Here is a 25,435-nt window from a genome sequence, read left to right on the forward strand (position 1 = left end):
CATACCAACTTAAATACCTACATACATACATAATCTTACACCTATCTCCCATAGGGGTAGGCAGAGATAACGCCAATCGCTACGAATCTTTCACTTCATCAACAGTCATCAGTCTTTTCAAGCATGCTCGTCGGCGAAAGGTACTTTCAATTTATCACCAATCATAAAAACATACCGACTTAGCATTTTAACATTAACACTAACAAACCTATATGTTTCTATGAACTCGTGTAAGTAATAACTTATTTTTAGCCAAGCTAAAAGCTAATATGTTGCTCCCAGTAATTTGCGTAACACATAGCGTGTGTACTCGTCAATATTTTCCCATATTGTGAGTTTTTACGAGCAGCCGTCGCTAGTTGTTACTTTGAAAATTAAAATGTATGCTAATTGTTATTTACTGCGCTTTTTTATGAAATGGAAAATATAAAATGTACTGTGGAGCTATGTGTGGTTTCATTACATTGGTCATGCATAGTATTACAGTTTGCAAAATAGATAAATCTAAAGGTATAATATACTTCTGGCCTGTATTTACAACCAGTAGACAGGAAGGTTCCAATATGCTTAGTCGTCAGTATTTCCTAGTTGAAAGTACCTAGACTAAAGATATATGCATTTTTTTTCAAAACATCTACTTAAGAATATGAAAAAATGGTAGATATAATTGTGATAAACTGCATTAGTGTAATATTAAAATTTATATTTTAAGTCTCACATTACTTAAACCACGATAACAGCTTTGCCACCGTAAACATAACTAACACAAGTACGTACACTCCCAACAGTTCTTTTAAAGAACACATAAAATATAAAAAAATCTCAGTAAAAAATATAAAATACACATTAATGAACTGATGATAGCCACAACCAGCGATAAGTGGAAGGAAATGGAAAGGGATCGTAAAACCAGTAACTCTTCGTACCTTCGCACAATCGTGGGCTTCCTAATGAGAGGAGAAACAGTTATTTTAACGATAGCACTTACTACGGCCTCGTTTCTATATAAAAACCGAGTTTTGATTACACACCGTAGACGGTAGATGTTCGCAGAAAACTCGCTACTGAAACTATTTTGTTATAACCCTGGAAAGTAGTAAAATAACAAGTTTAAGAGCTTCTAAAATAAACAATTTTCAACTTTAAATTATTATGCCTAAAGTCGTTTTGGTATTAACGTTTATTAGAAGTAACTTTATACTTTATTATTATAAGACTTATTACTAGTTGTCTCGTCCATCAAGAAGTTTAAAATGCGACGACCAGGTACTACAAAATCAGCTTAGGAAAATGGAAACAAGGTGTCTTAGTCTCAAATTTTAATATCTAAAACAGTGTTAAGTAGTTTAAAGAATAACAATGGCTTACTTACGTAAATATACTGAGGAAAGCTCTACTAGTTTCGAGCTACAGAGTTACTCTTTCTCATGAGCTGCGTGCGTGGACGCATGTATGCATGATGTCGCATGTACGCATGATGACGTATGTCCTAACATGTAATATATCATAGTGTACGCATGATGACGTATGTCGTACGTTTGCCTCCTGAAATGAAACTCATAAAATCACTAACAAACAAGTATGTGAAATGTTCAATAACTTTGGATCACCTCTTTAAATAATAGCTATACATGATGTTATGTTATAATTATAAAATATAAACACAAAATATATCGTAGTGTACGCATGATAATGTATGTCGTACGTTTGCTTCCATGCACGAGACTCCCAACATCACTAGCAAAAAATACATACAGCGTAAAGAAACTTTTAGTCATATCAGTCAGTCAGTTAACAAATAACCATATTGGTATTTGTTATTTATTATAAAACTTTAACACGTAGTAAATATATCGATATGTACACATGTGACTCATAACAAGCAAAAGACTACGTGAATAGTAAACAAACTTTGGATGTCTTCTTTTAAGAATTACCATACTGATGTTATGTTAATAATTATAAAATATTAACACATAATATATCGTTGTGTACGCCGAGAGTAATAAACTTCTGTACTGTTATTGCCGCGTGTCGTGTGAGAACATACTAAGTTTTATTGTTATGAACACTAAGAATTACGACTTTCTGTATTTCTTGGGAGATAGGCAAAAGTTCAAACGGGAACCTTTTGAGTGCGACGGTTATTTGAATAACAACTTTATGATTTTAGGTGAAAGGTTCGAATTTAAACAATTGAGTGTTTGACTTTGTTTTTGTGTTGTATAATAAAGTATTGGAGTACCTTTAAATGATTTTCTAACTTAATGTATAGTAACGCCTTGTTCAAAAGGTTTAATAAAAAGTAGTGTTTATTTATTTATTTTGGTTAACTAACATTGTTTTTTTAAACTCATAGAAATCGAAAAACATGGTAAATATCCTGTTTCAAGTTGCAATACTAGTAACTAACAATTGTTTATACAAAAACATTGCTAAAATAAATTTCTATAGAAACATTAAACAAGTGCCATATTTAATAATTAAAAAATAAACGATACATATAATAAAAACAATAAGCAACATAGGAAAATTATTTAATCAATTCATAGGTATTAATTGCTTTAAAGGTTATTAAATCTAAATTAGTGTTGTATTATAACTATACAATTAATGAGTTCAACTAAAATCGATATCAAGTTTCGTACTATTCATTATTTTCAGAAAACGAGATTTATATCTAAAAACGTAATAGTTATAAATAAACAATTCATGTGAAATCTTAAGCGATATGTGAGATTTTCCATTCTTAGAAGTGAAACTAAACATAGAATCACTATTTTGTTCCTCACAAAGATTTAAAATTTACAATGTCTTCTAAAATAACACTGATAAAGATTTTTTTCTTTATCAAATGATTAGTGCTATAAATCCCAATACATTTATATTTATGTTTAATCATAATCATACACATTTTATTCTCATTGGGCAGCAAACACATGAAGTATGTAAGGATTTTTATAGATGGTGCTACGTATTTTCTACCACCCGTTCTACTCAGCTTCTATTTATCATAGCGTGATGTTTTACAGCCCATAGCCATTCTTAATAAATTGTCAATGCAACACAAAAATAATTATTCAAGTGTTACAAACAGGCATAAGTCTTTAGCTTTAATTGGCTACTATTCAATGTGTTACAAATTTCTTAATAGTAGAATACATAGAAATATCAAAATCTTATTCTAATTCACTGAATCAATTCAATTATGTGTCCCAATTTCTGTTTTCTTTTTTAGCTTTATATATTAAGCATAGGTTCCATTAAGTATACATTCACCCTTAAGCTACTAAAAACCTAAATTTACGTATGTATAATGAGTACTAGTACAAAAGCTATTAGCATTCTCGTACACATGTAATTATAAGGTATTGTTCTCCACTTTTTGTTCACCACTTAATTTGTCGTGTATCCCAGATTGTTTGTAAATAAAACCTTTTTGAGCGATTCCAGCTTCCCCGAAAAGCCAAGATTAAGTTATTAAACATCCAATACAAAATGAACAACACTTTATCCGATGTAACAGTTGAACCGCAATTTTGTACCCGTTTTAAGAACTTTATTTCATGTTTACTTTCATCAAAGCGGAAATATTTATTTGAAATTTACATTTATGGATGAGGGTTTAAGGTTGTAATTTGTTTGTGAACAGATATGCCAGAAGCAAAGATTCACCTTGGGGCTAAGATGAACCCGAATGACATTGAGGAGGGTGATGACGTGTACTTCGGCTGTAAGGTGGATGCCAATCCGCCTGCCTACAAAGTTGTTTGGGAACATAATGTGAGTAATAAATTCTTGATTTATATTTCCATTCTATATAAGAAAATGTCGATAAATCCCTTTTCTAGCTTATGTCTACACAATTGTTATTATCGTCACTTGAATTTGTTTATGAAACTTTACATTTTCCTTAATTAAACAAACCGTTGACTCTCGAAATAATTTCGTACCTACCTCACGGAAGGTACAGTTAACTTAAAAAATAAAGTAGAAAACGCAAAAACCTACTGGCTAGTTGAAGCAAAATCTATTTTGATAGCAATCGGAGTTAGGGAATAAGACTTCCGATCCTACGTGATTCCCATGTGACTAGCGCATGACACAATTGGACGAAGCGGACTTTGCCAACAAACGTAGTACTGTTACTACCAAAAGTTATTGGGCAAAGTGCTTTTGCAGAGAATATGTTACTCTAGACACATGTAAAGGCATTTCTGAATAGTCAGAACGAAAATGTATTACGTTACTGTTACCTTCGGCGAAGAAAATAAGGAATCATTTCGAAATTGAATCATTTAGAAAGAGAATGAGTAAATAATATTGCTCTATATGATAACAAAAGAGATTCAAATATTTTACTTAATTGATTTCTTTCATATAATAATCACAAGAATAAATCATTTAAAATTGCTATTACTATTTTAATAATACCTTCCTTTAATGTATAGTCTATAAGAGAAAATAAACCAGTCACATAAACACATTTTTGGTCCTCCCTGCTTAGCAAGTTTCGCCACTGACAGTACCAACTAAAATGTCTGCAGAAAATAGAACCAAAATGCTGCAATGCTTCTATTTCAGTACAAAACTAAAAATACAAGCCTTTGTATACGTACGGGTAATTTCAATTTAAATAATTTCATTATTAATTTACTCAACTTCCCTATTTAATATTCTATTATTATAATAGACATCTAATTTGAATTGTGGTATTATAAGCCATTGTTACGAGTTTTCAATACTTACACGAATTATGCACATAATGAATCAAAATTATTATATTAAACGTGCATTATATTTTTGTTAAATGAATTCACCTATTGTATTTATAAATACATAATTTTCTATGGAAATTGTATTATGTGTAGCTATTGCTATAATTTTGTATAACTTTTTTTAACAAGCTAACAACACCTTTACATTCAACTTCTACGCTTTAGGTTTTATTACACGTGTCTTATCCAAAATCTAGACGGAATGCCATTAAAATATACCAACCAAATTGTGTAGGCTTATAAATATTCATGACAAAGGCGAAATGATACCGACTATTTTTACTCCTGCCTATTTCCCTTATTAATTTTATCATCCATATATTTTTCTCATTACTTCTACAAATAAGACTTCTTATATTAAAACAAATTCCTCGTTCTAATATAAACTTGTCTTTGTAGGTAATTGTAAATACAGGCGGGATTATTTTAAAGGTCAATTTTCTACATGGTGTCTCGAAAACCCACATGTTCGTTGCTCGTGTATTGTGTAGATATTTTTGAACGCTTCTGTACAACGTGTATCAATTTACATCCCGCATGGCAATCGGGATTAATGTCATGATAATGTCATTTTACCAGAGAGGCTTAATGATGGCCGCGTATCGGTATTACATTTGGTTGAACCAATAAAGGTAATCAAATTAGTTGTTTATTTACAGGGATTTGTAAATGGCATGTCAGTTAATTTTGAATAGAAATCTGTGTGGTTGATTATGTTTGTTTTATCGTGGAAATGTTTGAAGTGGGAAGTATTGTTTCATATATTTAAGGAGGACTTACATTATTACATTTTTGGAAAATTTTGCTTAGGTTTTTTATACATACATAAATCAAGAGTCAATTTAATGTATCTGCAAGGAGCAATTTACACATTCAATTATTCTCATTTTGTGTAACATAATTTCATACCATGTCCTATTAAGATTGAATTATTTGATTTTGTTGAATATCCCTTTTAATATATTTCAATAACACTACCATAATATTTGACCAATAATCTGTACGCTGTAGATACAGCTGTCAAAAATACATAAATACATATATGCATAATAAAAACATAAATGTTTAAAAATAATAATAAAGCTTCTTACCTACTTCTAAACTAGAACAAAGTCATAAGTAAATAAAACAAACGATTAATAAGTTTTCTAATGTTTAACCCTAATAATTTCTTAACATAGTTACGTATTTTATGATTCAAGTAATTTCAGTTATGAGTTTGTGATTACCTCAACTTATGTAATTATTGAGTGTTCAATTGAATCATTGAGTTTGATTTGGTAAGATTATTATTGAGACTTTTATTAAGTTGGCCAAGAGTTATAAATATTTGATTCACTTATCTTATTTGTTTAACTTTAATGGGTTACTAAGTTTGTTAATTTGGTCTATTTTAAGCAAACTAGGAATTTTTAGTTTCTTGCAAATTTATCAACAAAAAGACAGAATAATAAGTAGCTTAGTGTATGGTATAGGTGTGTGCCCTGTTAAGAGGACGTATTTTTTACAGAAGTGGACATAAATGCGTACATTTTTGTTTCCGCCTTCGAAGATTTAAAAGCATAATGTTATAATGATGAGGTTTCATTTGATTCTTACGACTAAAACTACGATCAACAAATTCTCAAAAAAAAAATAACACATTAAATATTCTTATTTTTCTCAAATTTCTCAAAGTTCAATACACTCGAAACTCCCTTGGGATATAATGTCCAAGAAATGTCTTTTCTTTTCACCTTCTCAGAATCCATCTTTCAATTTTCAAGTAGTTAGGAGTTCAATGAAAAATACGCCCTTAGGGCTACTACTCTGACATATACAATAGTTATGCCAAAACTAAAAATGTCTTTATTCCACAATGACAATGTCTATCTTAGTTTGTCAATTAATATTATTCTTGTTGAACTGAAAAAGTATGTTCTACATGAAACGAAACATGATGACTAATCTTTTTTTTTGTTTTATATACCTGGGACAAACAAAAATGCTTTAATAACTATACTAAAATACATAAATAATACCTACCTACCCATATACAACACATTTTTTGATGAGGAGGAAAATCATCCAATAGCTTCTCCCGCCTTGGGCGAGGCGAGAGGGAGTATAAAACTCTTACTGACTAAAAACAATGTTGTTCCTACTCCTGCTTTGAACCGGAGCCCCGTTATGTTGTCCGTAGCTATTTTAAGCAACTTACCGTCCCCTTCGACGGCTGTTAAAATGGCAAATGAAAGAATTGTATACTACTTTTTGATTTCTGCATGCAAAGTTAATATTTTGGGAGTACTGCAAAATTAATTATGTAAGGACATCAAAAGGACGTATACAAAAAGAGTTTCTTTTTGAGAATACGATACGGTTTTGACATTTTATATCTCTGTGACAACCGAACAAAAAACTGTGAAGTACGAGTATTAATTAATTAATTAATACAAAAATTGATACAATATTTTTAGTCAAAACCTGGAAACCTGGTATCGATAAATTTTACACACTACGGAAAATCCTTTATTGAGTTTGTCGCTTCGCCTATTTCTCTTATTTTTACTTTAATGAGAACCTCATTGTTGTTAAATACATATACAATACCTATTTATAAAATAATATGAACAGGTATACTTGGTATAAAATCAATATAATTTTTGTAAATACCTACACTCGTACTCTATTATTTAAACAAATTCCAACGAATTTCCAATTAATCAAGTATTAATCCGTAACAATGACTCGCTCTAGTGGCACTCGCATCTCCAAATATTCGAATGTGAATTTATTTGATGACTGTATCAATTACGGGACAGAAAATAATGCATTGAACCGTGACACAATGGCCAAAAAACGTGTATCGTAGTTTCGTAATATCCAGATTTTATACTGATTGGAAATCTGCGAGCTTCACCTTTATTTTGCGGCATTGAGCGTATGTTTTCATGGTTTGTGCTAAAATCAGGAAAGCGATGCATTTCATTACTTGCGGATCCTTTTTATTAGTACTTTTGCTGTCATCTCTTTTATTTGATAAAAATAAAAAAAACTTTTAAGGGTCATTGATGTAACTTATAACTAGTCAAGTAACCTCGACAATTAAATATATTATTCTCATTTCTCATCAATAACCTGACTACCACAAACATTGGATCCAATATTTGCAACCAACATCTACATACTTCTTACATTTGACACCAACACACCAACTTTGAAATATTCAACGAAAATACTCTTCCAAAAATAAAGTGCAATAAATTGTCCACAGGGTGTTCTACTGCAACACAATCCTGCGAACGGTGTTATACTGACGGGAAACACAAACCTGGCACTACGGAACGTGTCCAGACTTCAGGCGGGCCAGTATACGTGTACCGCTTCCAACGTCGAAGGGGACGGCAAGTCGCCATATTTGCATATGCAAGTTGTTTGTAAGTAAATCTAGTATAAACCTCCTGTATAATTAGCTAGATAAGGCGCTTTTTGGAGTTATGTGTTTATATTTTGGAAGTGACAGGTATGTACCTAATTATGTCGTTTATTAAACGATTTATTAAAAAACAAAAGTTCGACTGCACGTTTGGCACACTGACTGGGCAACCGGCTACCACGCAACTTATAGCGGGTTCCGTTACCGCACGGAGCAATTCTTTGTGTGATCCACAAATTGTTGTTTTGGGTCTGGGTGTCATATGCATGTGAATATTTGTAAAAGAGAGTGGTAAGACATACAAAAAGAATTCGATTCAATAATAGGGATAAGAAAACTAGATCAGCTCAAATTGGGACAACAATTTTGTACATACTATTTAAATTTATGTAAGTATAATATAAATAGATAAACAGAAATTTGTTTCATGACATTTAATATTACCCCATTTACATTTCAATAAGAAAGAGGCTGTATAACATTTTATGCTAAGTATTTCTCCTAACCGGGACACAAAACATAAATATCAAAATATCTACCAACATAAAACTATCTCTAAATAATTTAATCGCAAATTTAGATGAGACTAAGTGCCATAGTATTTTTACTGTAAATATTAGTCTACGTGGGGCGTTGAAGAAACTGGGTTAAGTATATTTTATTACAGCTTCGTTAGGGAATACTGGGATGTAAAAACAACCGGGGAAATGGGTAGGCGGTGCTTCAAACTGATGGATAGAAGGTAGTGCTGTACGGTTTTAATTTCCATCGTTTTAGAAATCTTAACCCCACGCTCGCAAGTATGGTTGTATTAGTATTAGTCATTATGTTTGTAAATTAATTCTTTTTTTTATAACACGCTTTTAATCCCCGAAGTGCTAGGCAGAGGTGCACATTATGTACACCCACATTTTACAATGTTGTAAGTCCCATGTAATAGGTATATAGGTGAGCCTATTGCCATATACCGAGCACATTTCCAGACTCCGTGCTACCTGAACCTACCTACTGAGAAATTTTTCGAAAAACCGAAAAAACCCAGTAATACTTTGCCCGTCCAGGGAATCGAACCCGAGACCACTTACCCGGCAGTCGCAGTTGCAATCACTGGGCCAACGAGGCAGTAAATTAATTCTATCGACGGGAAAATGGTTGTGTGGATAGGTTTAATGATATTACCTAAATGTAGTTTAGCTCACCATTTCATTAACTCATCTGTAACAACGTCATAGTTGTCACTATAACGAAAAGTGTTATCGATAAATCCAGTCTAAAGTATATACCCTTAATATGAGTTTGCTTACTTTGCGCTACGCTTTACGCTTTCATTTTGTTTATTATGTATACACTAGCGGACCCGACAGACGTTGTCCTGTCTACACGTCTTTAATTTGAAAATTTTAAACTTTTTTAATAAGCTAAAACATTCTGGACCTTTTTGATGAAAATTGTCATTCAAATGTTATGACAATATCTAACGTCATTAATATTTGACACTGCGATGGTAGCGCCGTCTGTCGGATGCAATGTAAAACATTCCAAAATCAACAACTACAAATAAATTAAAATTTAATTAAAAAACATTGTCAAGCGGACAAAATTGTGAATGTAAACCATTCTCAGATCCCCTTGAACACACACAAAAAAAATCATCAAAATCGATCCAGTCGTTTAAGAGAAGTTCAGTGACATACACACGTACAGAAGAATTATATATATAAAGATTTATTACTTATTTACATTATAATGTAGATATAATAATGACTGACAAAAGGTCTACTCAAAACTTACTACACTACTTACACTAGCTACTTCCGCGCGGTTTCACCCGCTCTGCTGGACTGCTTTTGATCCTAGCGTAATGTTATTTAGCCTATAACCTTCCTTGATAAATGGACTATCCAACACAAAAAGGGTTTTTAAATCGGACCAGTAGTTCCTGGGATTAGTTCGTTCAAACAAACAAGCAAAGACTTTAGTTTTATATAATTATTATAATAAATAATTTAGCGTAAAAGTACACGAGTCTATCTAGCGTATAAGTACAAAAGTCTATGAATACATTAGCTTTGGTCACTAAGTCATATACCGACATAATTAGAAGTGGTAAAGAAACTTACGACCCGCGTGCTAAACAGCAGTTACCCTATTATGCAACACCAGAAGCATTTCTGGCGCGTCGCTTACCGACGAATATCGTGCCGTTATGTGCAGTTTTGCTATTGTGCGGGCACTTGACGGAGGCCCAATAGAGTAGGTGACTAATTTTTATTTTAATATCCGTCTTGTAGATTATTTTAAAATATTAGACACGTATTTTTTATTTTCTTACGGAAAAAATACTTTTGAAGATGTATCGATTTGAAATATCGTGTGACGTCATTTCTAGTACATTTTATACGCAGAAATGACATATTTGCTCCAACTTCTAAGCTTTGATTCATTTTATAAAGTATTTTTATCTTATAGGACCGTATAAAAAATAGGTCTGAAAGATTTTTTCATTAACTGAAGGACTAATTACATTTTTATATTTCATACCCCGTCATCATCCCTATTCCTCCACGCAACGCACTTGTAACTCCACCAATGTTGCGGGTGTCTGTCTGCAGAGCTGATTGCTTCCTTCACGTTCTGGAATAACACATAGGCTACTTTTTATCCCACAGAAATGTGAACGAAGTCACTGGCTGAAGCTTGTACTGTATACATATATATTTTACACTGTGACCACATTCGAGTAAATTCCTCGCGAGTCATTCCCATCACACGCAATATTCATTCCGAGTCTCTTTCGAGCTATTTCAGGAGGTTGTTTACTTTATTTTCATTCCTTTTACTTTTGTTTCTCACTAGGGAAAACGTAAAACCTTTTATCGTTACGACGCCCATCAGTCGATTCTCTATTGTTTAAAAGTATATTGTTATACTCGTACCCATAGGTATGTAGTTCCGCCATTTTGTAAGGAGTATTCGTAAGGGAATGTCTCGTAAAAATGTGTTTGTTTATATCAATAATGTTTTAAAGATGGTTTTATTTGGTTGGTTGTGTTTTATATGATTTGCTGTGGTGTCCTTGTTATTGTTTTGGAATAGCTTCATGGGTTTTCTTAGTTAAACAAAAAGAAACTTATAAATAATTCAACATTTTATTGATTCTCAAGAACCAAACTCATGTTTGATAGTCATGGTTGCTTATTATTCAAGCAAAACAAACCCATATGTTCATAAAAATAAAGCACCAATTTTATTCCATTATCATTGTTTAACAAGTAACCAATAAAATGAAATTCCACAATTGAAAATACGAACGATAAATTATTTCATTGTCCTGTCTTCAACGCTCAATATTCACATAAATTTCATATAGGTAACAATAATACTTAAAGAATAATGAAATTGGTATTAAAGTATCAATAAATTGTAAGCCAACACAAGCCTAGGAAACAGGAATGGATACAAAAAACAAAAGCCTTGTCAATATGGATGAAGTAATAAATTCTCTTCTACGAAAATTCATAGTAATTTTAATTTAAGATTTAAATATGTTTCCAATTTTCCGATAGACTGCACTTTTAGCCGGTAGATGGACAAGGACGGTTATAAATTCATAATAAGGAGAATTCTGAATGCACGACAGAAGATTAATTTGCATTTTCGTCCACATAATTCGGTGATATTCGGATACGATGTTAAAATTTGTTGCGAAGGCAAGGAAATTCGTTTAAAGTGTTACGTTGAATTGACATGCTGATTGATTGATTGATTGAATTTCGTTTTGTTTTTCAACAATCCTCGAGAGTATTATGTGCGTTTGCTATCGCACAGAGGGTCTGCGCAAACTGGATTCGATGAGCAGGCAATTCGGTTCTGTTTTTAGATACTCAGTGCTATTTTGAACTGAATGTAGTATATGAGTATTTAAAATTTCTTCTTAACACATGACTTAAATATAACACTACATCTCTTTAAAACAAACTACTTATCGAATTTTTAAATAGATGTAGTTTGTTGCTCGTTCTTCTTCACAGGGACTTACAATTTAGTACAAGCACAAACAGACCGACGTACTAGGTCACTATTTAGATATTTCAAAAGTGTTAGTGTGTTTTGTTAGTTTTTACATTACGATATTTTAAATATTTCTATCTCTCTCTCACAGATAGACCATTATGCCAAAGAAAAGAGATGAAGATAATAGGAGCAGCTTTACAAGAGCCTACAACAGTCACGTGTGAAGTCGACGCCTTTCCACCACCAGACACCTTCGAATGGACCCTCAATAACTCAGCAGGTTCCATCAAAGTTGACCCTGTAAGTAAACCAATTAATAATTGCATTACTCTTACTGCAATAGCATTAGTCTATTAAGAATCACTAAAATATCTAGAAGTATTAATAATATATACTAACTGCCGTATTCAGAGACATTTAATGTTTATTACTTAAAGTATTCGTTAATAACGATTTTGTACTGAAAACAATTGCTAAAAACTGGTTTAACTTATTCATTAAATGTCTCTGAATGCGGCAGTATATGACTAAAATTAAATGTAGACATTAAAATTAAAATCACCACAATAGAAAAGTGCGAATCTGATTACTTTTTCAACAAATGTTATCCCCAACCGAAAATATGTTCGCCAATCCCACAAACCGCCTACAAGTACCAATATGCTGCATGACACAACCCATCTTCCTTATACATAAATCTCTTGACTGCCTCTTGACACAAACGGAAGGCCAAGAAATAGTGTATTTACAGCCAAAACCACATTCGTAGGAAACATTTAATATGTTATAATAAAAGATAATGATAGCCCCTTTGCTATGATTTATGGTACAATAGATTTGGAAGCACAAGCGATTTGGGGGAGTTACCGGATGGCATTAAAATTGAATGGGGACAACTAACAGGTGCTATTTTGTGTGCTTACGTATGTTTGTTGGTAGAAAACGTACGTAAAAGATTTTGGGGGTCGATAACCTGTGTTCCTAAAAGAAATAGCTAATAGAGCGTTTATGCTTCAGATAATTCCCTTTATCGAACTTGTTAGGTTCGACTATGAGGCATAACCAGATAGTTAGACTTTAGACAGTAAAAATTCACTGTGAATTTGTATACTAATTAAATGCTTCAAAACTTTAGTAATTCTAGCAAGAATCAGGTATATAGGCATAGGATTTAGTTACAATACAATCTCTTAACACTACATTCTTACGAAAAGTACTTAAGACATAGTTTAATGTTACCTCAAATCTATTCCTCAAAGAATGCACTACAAAAAGATCAAGAACTATTCCATTCTGTACCCACGATGGGGTTATCGTATTAATTCGTGACCACGTTTCCTCTTTTGAGTACGTAACCAATTAATACTGCAGGGCTCGCTTTAGTCTGTAATCAAATTCAGTTCGGATGTGAATAGCTTCTGACGTGAGATAGGGGCCAAGTGACGGATGATAGGATAACTATAGGTCCATTGTCCCAGGGCTTTTGATCTTAGTTTATCTTCAAACGTTAGAATTTCTGGTAGGTTTAAAATTTGGCTGGCGTACTCTAAAAATATACTGCAGAATTTGGTTATGACATTAATCGCAATCGCTAAAGAATTTGAGATTATCCTATTGTCAACCACTTAGTGGCATTTTTGAGAATTTTGAAGAACCTAAATACTTTATGATGCAACTTTAATCCTTGAGATTTGACCCAACTAATATCTTATAATAGGGTAGATGACAAATTTTTATTTTAATGTCCGTCGTGTACATTATTTTGGAATATTGGCCACGTATTTTTTATTTTCGTACGGAAACAAATACTTTCGAATATATATCAATTTAAAATATCGCGTGACGTCACTTTTAGGCACGTAGTTCCTCCTCCCACTTCTAATTGTTGACTCGTTTTATCCAAGTATTGTTATCTTAAATGACAAAATAAAAAATACGTGTCTTTCATTGTCTAACAATATTCTTTAACTGTCTAACTGATGGACTAAATATATTTTTATTTTTATACCCCATCATCATCCCTAATCGCCGTGGTTCTTACGACTGACACACCAAAATAGCTTAAACTATTCAGAATCAATGAAACACAAACCTAGCACTTAACCCGAAAATAATACCCAAACACCAATCTGTGTACTAAAACCACCAATTACATCCACAGGACCGTTTCACAGTAGAAGGAAAGGAGGGCAAGTCTCTGCTGACGTATACACCGGTGTCCGATGTCGACTACGGGACGTTATCGTGTCGAGCAACGAACTTAGCTGGGCAGCAAGTGACGCCGTGTGTTTACACACTACTGCCGGCGACGAGGCCAGATCCGCCCACCAATTGTACTGTGTACAACCTGACTGACGATTCGCTGGACCTTATGTGTTTACCAGGTATGTGGAGAGTTTTAATTGAATTTTGTTCTAGTTTTGTAGACTTGTGAACATTATTAGACTTGTAAAAATAAGATAATGATGATGATATTTGATCGTGTCGAAGTAGAACATATTTTTGGGGCTTGGTTTCGGAAAGTTTGTTTTTATGTAGGGTATAAAAATATTTAGAAATAAATTTATTTCAAATCGTATGGACCTAAATAATATAGTTATTCAAATATATGCCTTTAAAGACAAAATGTATCAATGCAATGATTAACTAAAAATCACATTTTACTCACGTAAATTAATTGAGAAAAGCTCTACTAATTTCGAGTCACAGAGATACTTTTCATCATGAGCTGCGAGAGAAGACGTGACACGGTCATAGTCTGTGCGACGTTGCCGCTAATAGAGTTAATTAATTGAGTATGTCTCACAATACTTATTATAAAAACAATGCAATGAATGAGTACCGTACAGTACAAAAAGGCATAAATACTAAAACATTAGTCATACGAAAACAAGTTAACGAACTCTTACGTATTCTCGGCACGGCAATCCCAATAGTTTCCAACATTACGGAATAGAATATTACCAGCTACCTAGTTTCGACTATAATCATGTCTGAATAACTAGGTGACTACTTGCTAATACAGTAACAAACCATGAATCATGCATGACACAGAGCTTGGCATTTGATTACATTATACCTATGTCTGGCTTTGACTGTTTTGTTGGTCGAGTGGTCACAGGGGTAACTGTTGAATAAGCAGTCGTGGGTTGTATTCTTGAGGCAGTCAAAGTCGGCGATTGTGGTATTTTCGATACAGGGTCTGGAAGAAACGGATCTACTTGTATATTATATGTAATTATAATGGGCTAGCTTGACCAGGGAAGTAACATCCTCTCTCCACTACTAGCATGAAATAGTGACATATGCTGCTATGTTTCATATGGTAAGAAAGAAATAAACGCACTAATTGTTGACACACTGACAATGAGATGGCGAACAGAAACCTATAAAAAAAGAAACATGAACCTTGCCCCTCGCTGACATTTTCTCCTGTAGCGTTGATGCGTTTATAATCATACAAGTTCACATATAAATGACTCCCAGACCCAGAAAAAATATTTGTGGATCACACAAAGAGTGGCTCTGTGCAGAAATCGTTCCCGTTAAACGTTACCCAGCCACCGTGCCAACCGTGCAATCAATATGATATCTTAACATGAAATTCATCTATAAATTAAGTTCTTTTAAGGTTAGAATACTAAATATACTAAAAATAAAACATTAAATAATAACTAGGCCCCCAGGTAGCTCATACTAATAATATATGCGTGGGAGCAAGTCTGTTCTCGATCTTTATCTCGATGTAAAACCTCTCGGGGCCGATAGAGATCAGTCGATGAGGGATATGATTTCCGATCGGATTTACGGTATTACTGAAGCAGCTTCCTCGAGTTCACTTACATTTTTATTAAAATAGGCACTGTGAGCGATTGGTTTCGCTTCGTATCGATATTTCAAGAGAGTAATGTGTGTGATATGAATTGCTGTTACATGTTTGCTGGGTGGTATGTAAGAGGGATGTTTTTTCTAAGTGTTTGAGATAAATTTGGTATTATTGTGTACCTAAGTTATCTATGTACTCCATAGTTCTGTTTAGATTCCATTAGATCGTCAAGCTATCTAAAAATATCTTATGTTTTGATCTGTATTTTCGTTCTAAGTTACCTAGTAACTGGAGCTGCGGACTACCTAGCGGGTTTACCGGAGCTCCGCCTCGAAAAGGAGGAGTAGGGACGAGTTGGTTTTTAGTCAATGAGAGTCTGACACTCCCTCTCACCTCGCTTAAAGTGGGAAAAGTCATTGGATGATTTTCTCCACTCAAAAAAAAAGTTACTAGGAGCTAGCATTTTATTATTTTTTTCAAAACGATCTCAATTTTTTTCAATTTTTGAAATAATTAGAACGTAAGCATATTTAGAGCATAAGGTTTACTTATTAGAAAAAACCACATTGCATTTTCTATGATAGAAATGAGAATTATGTAACATCGTCACATTCTTTTGACGTGACAGTTCGAACGTTTGAAATATCTAAGTATAGCACCAGAATTAAATGAAAAATAATAAAAAATGCTACTAAGTTTAAAAAGCGTCTACAAAATAATCCTTCATTCATTCTTTTCTTCTCCCATTACAATTACAAAGAAAAAGTGTAAATAAAGACAAGTAATAAAATTCCACTTTAAGTGCTACTTAGATTTGCAAATAAGAAGAAAATAAAATTCAGTTTTTCATATAAAACAGAAGAAAAAAACGCCAAGATATTTAGCTTCAGATCCAACAAATCCGCCAAGAAGTTTCCAAACAAAAGGGTATGTTTACGTAACTTTTGCCTTCATTCAGGGATCTGAAACGGCTTACTGCAAATAAAACTTTATTTACAGCGTCATTAGATGGATTTTAGAGGAACGATTCATTGCGCGTTAGCGGTAACAAGGTTTTAATAGTCTTATTTGAAAACCTCTTTCCCCTTTTTTCAAGATGTTCTTTTTATTTTTAAGATAAAATATTTTTAATTTAATCTGATTAAAATTGTCATTAAAAATTAATTCTGTGATTAGTTGTAAGATTACTTTTTATTTTATTATGAAAAGCTAATTATTCTTCTTTGATTCGAGATGTTCGAAATGAAAGCGACTATTAATTACAAACGTTTAGTTTTTAGATTCGTATACAGCAGATATATTTTCGAACTCTCATAAATACCAACTCTTATTAGACCAATACAAAAAAAAAATTCAAGATTAAAACTACTATGCACCAAACCCATTGGATGATTTTTTCTCTTAAAAAGCTATTTGTAATCACACACTGCTCATAATGTAGACAAACCTATATTTATTAAATAAAACGACGTCATTTTTTAACATATAAACCCATTGAATTATAAACAAAGTTGAAAAAGACTTACATGGTCCCGTAATTGGACGGTATCTGCACTCTTCAAACTTGTACCCGGTGGTACTTGGCAGCAGTAATAGGTATGGTACAGTCCTACTTTCCGAACCAACTTCTTTCTAAGAAATTTCTCTAACTCCAAAGAATCTTTATATCGGTTAAGGAGCTCAGATGTAGACATTGTACTAAACATTTAAGGTAATCTGTACATATTTCTTTTAAAATATGGTTGATGTGTAGCAAAAGGTTACAAAAAAGCTAAGATTGGCAAAAATTTAGAAATAATTTGAACATTTTTGGCAATGTTTGCTTTTGATTACTGTTTTTGTAATCATGGCGTGTAGTTTATTTTTCTAATGTTCACAATCATGTCCTAAAATCTGCAATGAAACATAATAATTGCTATCAAAAAAATCGGCTCCGTGGATTGTGGAAAAAAATCTTCCAATACATCTTTATTACCACCAATCCATTTTCCATTTTACTCCATATTGAGTTTTATATAAAGTGGAGCAACTACGAAAAAGCACAGTTTGGTTGAAAAGGTTTTTACTTTCTATGACGCCATTTTTAGTCACCCCTTTTGTATGGTCACATAGTTTCTAAACAAGGTTATGTCAGGTATCTGAAATCTAAAACTGGAACGTAGACTTGATGTGATCGTTATAGCTTGACTGACAAGAGAATGCTTTTGATATCATCTAAAGTCGATTGGCAGAAAATGTTTTGACGTTTTAGATCACACAACACTAAAAACTACCTAAATTACTATTAGCAATATGAAACGTTAACGTGCTAGCACAATAATGAGTTTAAATAATACGGTATATTTTTGTTCAATATTAAAACATTAAATTGTATCTGATTTGGGTCAAATTACAACAATTTACTTTTTATAAGTACCTACCTAAAGAACGTTATGTTTTAATAAAAACAATAAGTGCGAATTTGTGCCTATAAAATTGCAATATACTGGTATAATCGCCACTGATTATACATAATAACATAACTAGCAAAATTTTGTGTATTAAAGTCGACCTAAATGGTGGAAATAAAAATTAAATAGGCTATATTTCGTTTTCATTTTATAAAACCTTCAAGAATATTGAAAAACCTATTTCCATTTTTTTTGTCAATATTCAGCTCATTATATTTTTTTAGCTACAACACGGAGTCTGAATTTTGAAGGCGTATGACAATAAAATATCGTAATATATATAGCAAATGAAAAAAAAAATCTATATATTTATTTAAATTCTCTAAAATTACATTTTTAAATACTAAATAAATTAATATAAAAGTAGGAGTCGACCGATAGTGGGAACATGGTCCAAGCTACCGGTGGTAAGGCTCCAGAAACAGAAACCTCCTCACAATACGTGCCGTTTCGAGGAGAACTGCCTTCTGCATCAGGCCACTAATCAATCCTCCTAAGGTCCTGATAATGTTTCTCTTATATTAACTGATGAATAGTAATATAATAGATGTAAGCTTGTATAGAACATTTTAATTTTTAACTATTTGTTTATAAAATATATCAGCTATAAACTTAGATAATGTTAAAAAGAACACCCATTTAAATTCTAATATTTAATGAACATAACCCAGTGGGCAACATTTTACTCTACCTTACGGTCTACACAAATGAGGCGGAGTTAGCCGGTGATAAATGACAAACGGACTATCGTAACTCCATTGTAAATGCTCAAAGGGAATATTTGCATAAATTCCCGTAAAATATTTCTGGTATCCCCGTGCGGTTTTGGCTAAGACAATGCCTTTGAAATTGTGCCCTTTTATATTTTAAGGTTTTCACACGTTTCCTTACTTTTTGACTAAACAATGGGAATGCTTGTTTTTGCCTTTGTACTTAGAAAAAGAGAATGTCTATATGAATTCGTATTATTGTTATGTTTATATCGAGGAAGGTCCACGGCTCGATTTTGGTGTTTGATAAAGCATATTTTTTATGGTATAAGCCAGTAAACCAGCAGAATATAAGAAAAGCAGAAAGCAGGGGTTAGGAATTTAAAGATCGTTGTGGAATTAGGAACTGGTAATGGAAACAGGTAATTGGGCATAAAAAATATATCTAAGTGCCTATGTTTTAATGGTATTTTTTATTGGCATAGAATCTATAATCATATCTCACTCATTAATAATACAACTACAACAGCATTGCATCCTAGAAAAATTACCTTTACAAGTAACAGTATGAAAATTATTTCAAACATATAATATTACACTATCTAAACAGTTCCCGACGGCAGTACCGACCTGAAGTCCTAAGTAATCTCAGAGATCTCAAATATGCCTGTACTTACTTAAGTACACGACTTAAGCTTTAGACTTGAGTACGTCAGTAATGCAGGTTTAATTACAAACTTATATAAGATTTTTTGCGTTAATTAAGAGTCTATGCTTGAAAAAATAAAAATGTATTCGTTGTAAGAGTTGAGTTAATGTAATCATATTTTTATTTTATTTTATAATTAAGTCTAAATGTAATTATGTTTCAAATTGTGGTGTGTAATGTGATGTAATGTTAAATATAAATGAGTTGAATAATGAATATGAGTTTCTAATTACGTATGCATTTTTTTTTTTTTTTTCAGGGGGAAAATCATCCAATGACTTCTCTCGCCAGGGCAAAGCGAGAGGGAGTGTCAGACTCTTACTGACTAAAAACCACCCCGTTCCTACTCCTGCTTGTCGAGCCGGAGCCCCGGTAAACCCGCTAGGTTGTCCGCAGCTCCGGATTAAGCATCAGCCCTACTGGGCCCCATCTGTGGTGGTCTGATGGCTCTTTGAGGCGCGCGCGGAACGCAACGCGCCGCACGCACGGGTCTGGTTCTGGTCGGGCGGCGAGCTACCCTTGCTCGCCGTCCGCAGACCCGCACTTACGGTGGCCGGAGATCGTCACGCGATCCCCGACGCCCGGAGTGTCTTTCGCGTCGGCTGGGGCGTGAGGAAGTTCGTTCCCTCACGCGTCCCGCAATTACGTATGCAATAAGGGTTATAATTGAACTTCAAAGTAAAAAAAAATACATCGTGTGTTATAATTACATACAAAACCACAGATTATTAGAGAAGCTTTTATCTAGATTTTAATTGGCGTTCCATTGTCTCTGCCTACCCCCATGGGAAACAGGCGTGAGGTTATGTATGTATGTATGTAAAAATGGTCTGATAAATAATGATCACTTTAAAACATGATATTATAATGTCTCACATGATGACACGTTAATAGAATACCAATCTTATAAAATATTTATATAATTGTCTCGTTAGAATAACTGCCTGGCAAGGGGTCTCGGGTTCCATTCCCAGTTCAGGCAAAGTAGATATTATTACTGAACATTTTCGGGTTTTCGAAAATTTCTCAATAGTAGAACAGAGTCTGAAATTGTGCCCAGTATATCGGAATAGGCTCACTTCCTATTACATGGAACGTTTAACACATATAGTGAAAAATGGGTGTACAGGGTACCTACAGGGCCATTACGTTAACTAAAATCACGTTTTATTCACGTATGGAATGGAGAAGGAGAAAGATAGTTTTTATAAAAAATAATGACATTACGTGACGTATTTACGTTACACCCATAAACGTAAATATACCATTAAAACATATTTTGATTACTCTAACATATTACTTGTAAGCAAATAAACACAGCACACACACAAACATACACTTTCTTCTGATATACGTAATCATTAAACTAATTCCGTGAGATTACTTCGTAATTTGGTGAAAGCTATTAAACTGATAAATTATAACGTTAAGGTAATTTTAGTAACCGATTTCGTATTAAGCTTGAGTATTTATATTGATATTGACGAAGTAACTTATTGGCAGTTTTGTCAAATACACTTGGGAGCGAAGAAACTGAGACATATTCGCTTTTTTTAGTTTTAAAGAACCCTCTATAACTTTAAAAAAAGATATTCGTTAAACAATAAAATACTCTTATTTCAAAGGTAATTTAAATTACCTTTCATATGACATACGTTACTAATTAAGATAATATAGATATCAGAAAATATTTATCAAGAAATAAAATAAAATAAATCCAATGCCGTGTGATATGCTCTATAACGTCAATAAATACAAAAAAGCCGAGGGCCGGTGGCCAGCTAGACTAGTAGTGGCGATGCCCTCGCGACCACGTGCTTACTGCTTGCGGACAGCGAGCCGCCCACCAGGCGTAAGCGAAACAACGCCGTGCTGGAGCCGCCGTGCTTGTTAAATTAGTATACAAAAGCATGATATACTTTTCAGAAGAAAAACTGAGAGTAGTTATATTATTAAATAACCCTCTATAATAACAAAACAACATTGAATTTCTTACTCCAAAAACAAGAAAGTTATTCGTAAAGATTAAAATCAGATAAAGGTTAAGATAGATTCGGTTCAGTACACTCCTTGAGTATTCATAAAATACGAATAAGTGACGTCGAAATTTAATTAAGCTGTAATCTGGGTTTGTTGTTACTTGTAATTGAATACAAGCTTAAACAATTTACGTGAAATCGAATTAAGTAAACTAGAGTCTACCTTTAAACTGGTTTAGTATTCTTGGTACAATTATATGCGTAGAAAACATTTTAAAAAGGTTTTGCGATGAGACGGAATTTGATTACATTTTGGTATTGTTGGATTCTCGAATTGTATTTGTGGTAGTTGTATTTTAGCTATGTACATTTTATATTCATGTCGTGGTGAGTCGAAGGTTTAAGACCGCTTCTCATGCAAGAGAGTGCGGGTTTGAAGACTACCAACAGCAAGTTATTTATTTCAAATAGAATACTTTTAAACGTCAATGCAAATAAATTAATATTAAAAATTATCGTTGGTCCACACTAGCTTTTTCCCTGTATCATGATCACGTTTGCAAACAAAATTTCATATTTATATACCTTCAGACCAATCACGGTTATTAATTTCTTCATCGCAAACTTTTTAAGGAAGACGTTCATAGTCAAATGATGACGAGTACTTATCATTTTTCGAACACGAGGAAAATTATTTTCAATTACATTTTTCTATTTTTAGCATCTCATTACATATTATAAAATTTTATCAAACATTGTGATATTATTGAAATTGAAATCATATTCTTACACGTGTCAAAAGTATGGCCTCCTTCGTTAATACAAATCGAATTAATTTCAAGATGTTATGAAATAAGTAATTTTATATGGAAATTATCTTTTTGTTAAAATTGAAAACAATAATTTAAGTTAATTTTGTATAGGTACTGTATGTTTTGTTTGATTATCCGGGTTTTTAGTCAGTAACGGTCTAACACCTCCACCACCTTAAAAAAACTGTGTGAAATTAGGAATTAAAGAATTATGAGAACGGCCTAGCTGGAGTTACTGGAGCTACTGGAGTTCCGGCTCAAATCAAGAGTAGGTACCAACGGGGCAGTTTTTCGTTAGTAAGAGTCTGATACTCCGTCTAGTTTGACCCAAGGTGGGAAGGAGTCCTTCGTTGCAAACTCTTGGCTAGTCTGAAAAAAAAAACAAGGAATAAGAAAATATCTTTGTTAACACCGACCATCGCTTTAGCAAAATGTGTTATCTATATAATATACGTTAAATAGGTACACTGTAGTTAGTCCTTTTACCCAACAAGCACTCTGACAGTAGATATGATTTAAAATTATTTAATAAAACGACAGCGTGAAATAGTAATATAAACTTTAAACAGAGTTGCTCAACGTTGTTATAATGCATACTTTGCCTTGACGTAAAATTCAGCTAACAGAAATTGGATACGCGTTGGCGAACGAGCAAGCTGACACCGCCTCATTGTTGCAAACTTTAAACCATACATGTTATGTTATTGCTACATTTTGTCTAGTCAGCGCTTTGTTTTGCCGCTTGCCGAGTTCTGCGGTCCTGGTACTTTATTCCATCAGTCCTTGAATAATTTTGAATAAAAAAATCAAGCGTTTTACCTACCCTTTTAATTCTAATTCTTTTTTTGGTCCTAAGATCCATAAACGAGGCTGGTCAATACAATTAAATTTTATTAAAGCCCTAATTACTACAACTCTGAAAAATATGTTGTAACGTATCAACAAAAGGACGGTTTTTAAATACAGTCTAATAAGATACATACATATTTCTTTTAACAATAAGTCAACCTTTCCACTCACAAAGTATTCTAAACATATCTCTTTTACAGGTTACGAAGGCGGTCTCCAATGCATTTACATAGTGGAAGTGTGGGCTGCAGAAGGTTTGGTAGTCAACGCAAGTAATGCAGGTGCATTATGGAATCTAAGAAGACTTGGAGCCAACAGGCAGTTGCGTCTGATAGTGTACGCAGCTAATGCAAGAGGACGATCTGAACATGTCACCTTTCCTGTGGAAACTGCGGTCAGATTGGCTCCGAGAACTGGTTAGTTACTTATTTTTTAATTGACAATATTTTTTAATGCTTTTTTTGGTAGAATGATTATAAGTGCGATTACCGGGCAAGAGGTTTCTGATTCAAATTATCAGTTTTAAGCACGGAGTTAGGATTTTTTCCCGGTTAGGTTATGTGTCCAGTTTCTCAAATGCCCTTACATAGTAATATGCTAAGAGATAACAAAGGGTTGATGCCTGATCCGGAGCTGTGGACTACCTAGCGGGTTTACCGGGGCTCTGGCTCGACAAGCAGGAGTGGGAACGGGGTGGTTTTTAGTCAGTAAGAGTCTGACACTCCCTCTCGCCTTACCCTGGCGAGAGAAGTCATTGGATGATTTTCCCCCTGAAAAAAAGAGATAACAAATAAATAATTATTTTTATTTCTCTTAGAACCGCAAGAAGCATGGGAAGTAAATTGGGCAGTCGGCGTGTTCCTCGGTGCTGCGTTGACCATCGCTTTTGTTCTATGCCTCGCTCTCATCGCAACGAAGCTACGTCAGAGATCACGAGATTATGAAGGTTAGTACCTACTCTTTAAAAAACTTATATGCATCTGATGTTTAAATAGTCAAATTTATTCTATTATTTGCAATGAGGTGTTCAGATAGTGAGGACTAAAATTTTGGTTGGTTTTAAGGCATTGCCAAATTAAAATTTCGACATCATAATCATATTAAGGCAAGGCCTTTTCCGATGCAAGGAGCTTTTACTACTTCTATGACTCTGACGATGTGATAAATAACAGTAAACTTAGATCCTGTAGATTATTACAACCAAATTATCATGTAACATTTAATTTTATTATAACAAATATCAATTATACAAGGGATTATAATGTCTCTCATTCTATTTTAGTACGAGAAAGATATTATTAGATATTTAATTATCACAAATAATTTTCTCTCGTAATTACATTACATATTATTTAACATTAATACCATTTAACAAAAACCAATGTTGTGTAACAGTATAATTGAGGGAAAAGATCTGAAATATAATCCCTTTATATTTTTTTACAATTTTTATAACTCTTATGAATAATATATACTAAATATACTGATAAAATATTTATCAGGACATAAATCAACCAAAAAGCTACTATTATTAGTGAAGAACGTGCCGTTATTAGCCTTCTGATTGTTCTGATGACGTAGTTGCTATTTATATACTTCAATATATTTTTTTGTGATTTAAACTAGCTTACACAATAAGACTGAAGAGTTTAATTGAAAAATACTAAGTACTGTACCCTTAACACGGATTTGCATTAAGTTTAAAGTAAATGAAACGAGAGTGCGCTCTGATTGGTTGGCTTATTAGAGCCGGCCAATCAGAGCACCGAAGACACTCTCGTTTCGATTACTTTACACGTAAAACAAACTAATACGAAGGATACCGACTAGTTGTAGTACCATTTTGTAAAAAATAATAGATGATGCCAGTCACAAGACGCCCCCTTAATT

General features: G+C 33.2%; 1 protein-coding gene across 5 annotated transcripts in view; it reads left to right on the forward strand.

Moving 5' to 3' along the window:
• Positions 1-25,435, forward strand: part of LOC118282043 (nephrin) — a 253,331-nt gene that overhangs the window by 216,168 nt on the left and 11,728 nt on the right. For all 5 annotated transcript variants that reach the window (XM_050705443.1, XM_050705442.1, XM_050705441.1 and 2 more), the window contains exons 9-14: positions 3,653-3,783; positions 8,035-8,197; positions 12,359-12,510; positions 14,372-14,594; positions 23,746-23,961; positions 24,363-24,491. In XM_050705443.1, coding sequence (XP_050561400.1) covers positions 3,653-3,783; positions 8,035-8,197; positions 12,359-12,510; positions 14,372-14,594; positions 23,746-23,961; positions 24,363-24,491 — 1,014 coding nt within the window. The remainder of the gene's footprint in view (positions 1-3,652; positions 3,784-8,034; positions 8,198-12,358; positions 12,511-14,371; positions 14,595-23,745; positions 23,962-24,362; positions 24,492-25,435) is intronic.

The sequence above is a fragment of the Spodoptera frugiperda genome, chromosome 27 (genome assembly GCF_023101765.2).
Source record: "Spodoptera frugiperda isolate SF20-4 chromosome 27, AGI-APGP_CSIRO_Sfru_2.0, whole genome shotgun sequence".
NCBI classification, from domain to species: Eukaryota; Metazoa; Arthropoda; class Insecta; order Lepidoptera; family Noctuidae; genus Spodoptera; species Spodoptera frugiperda.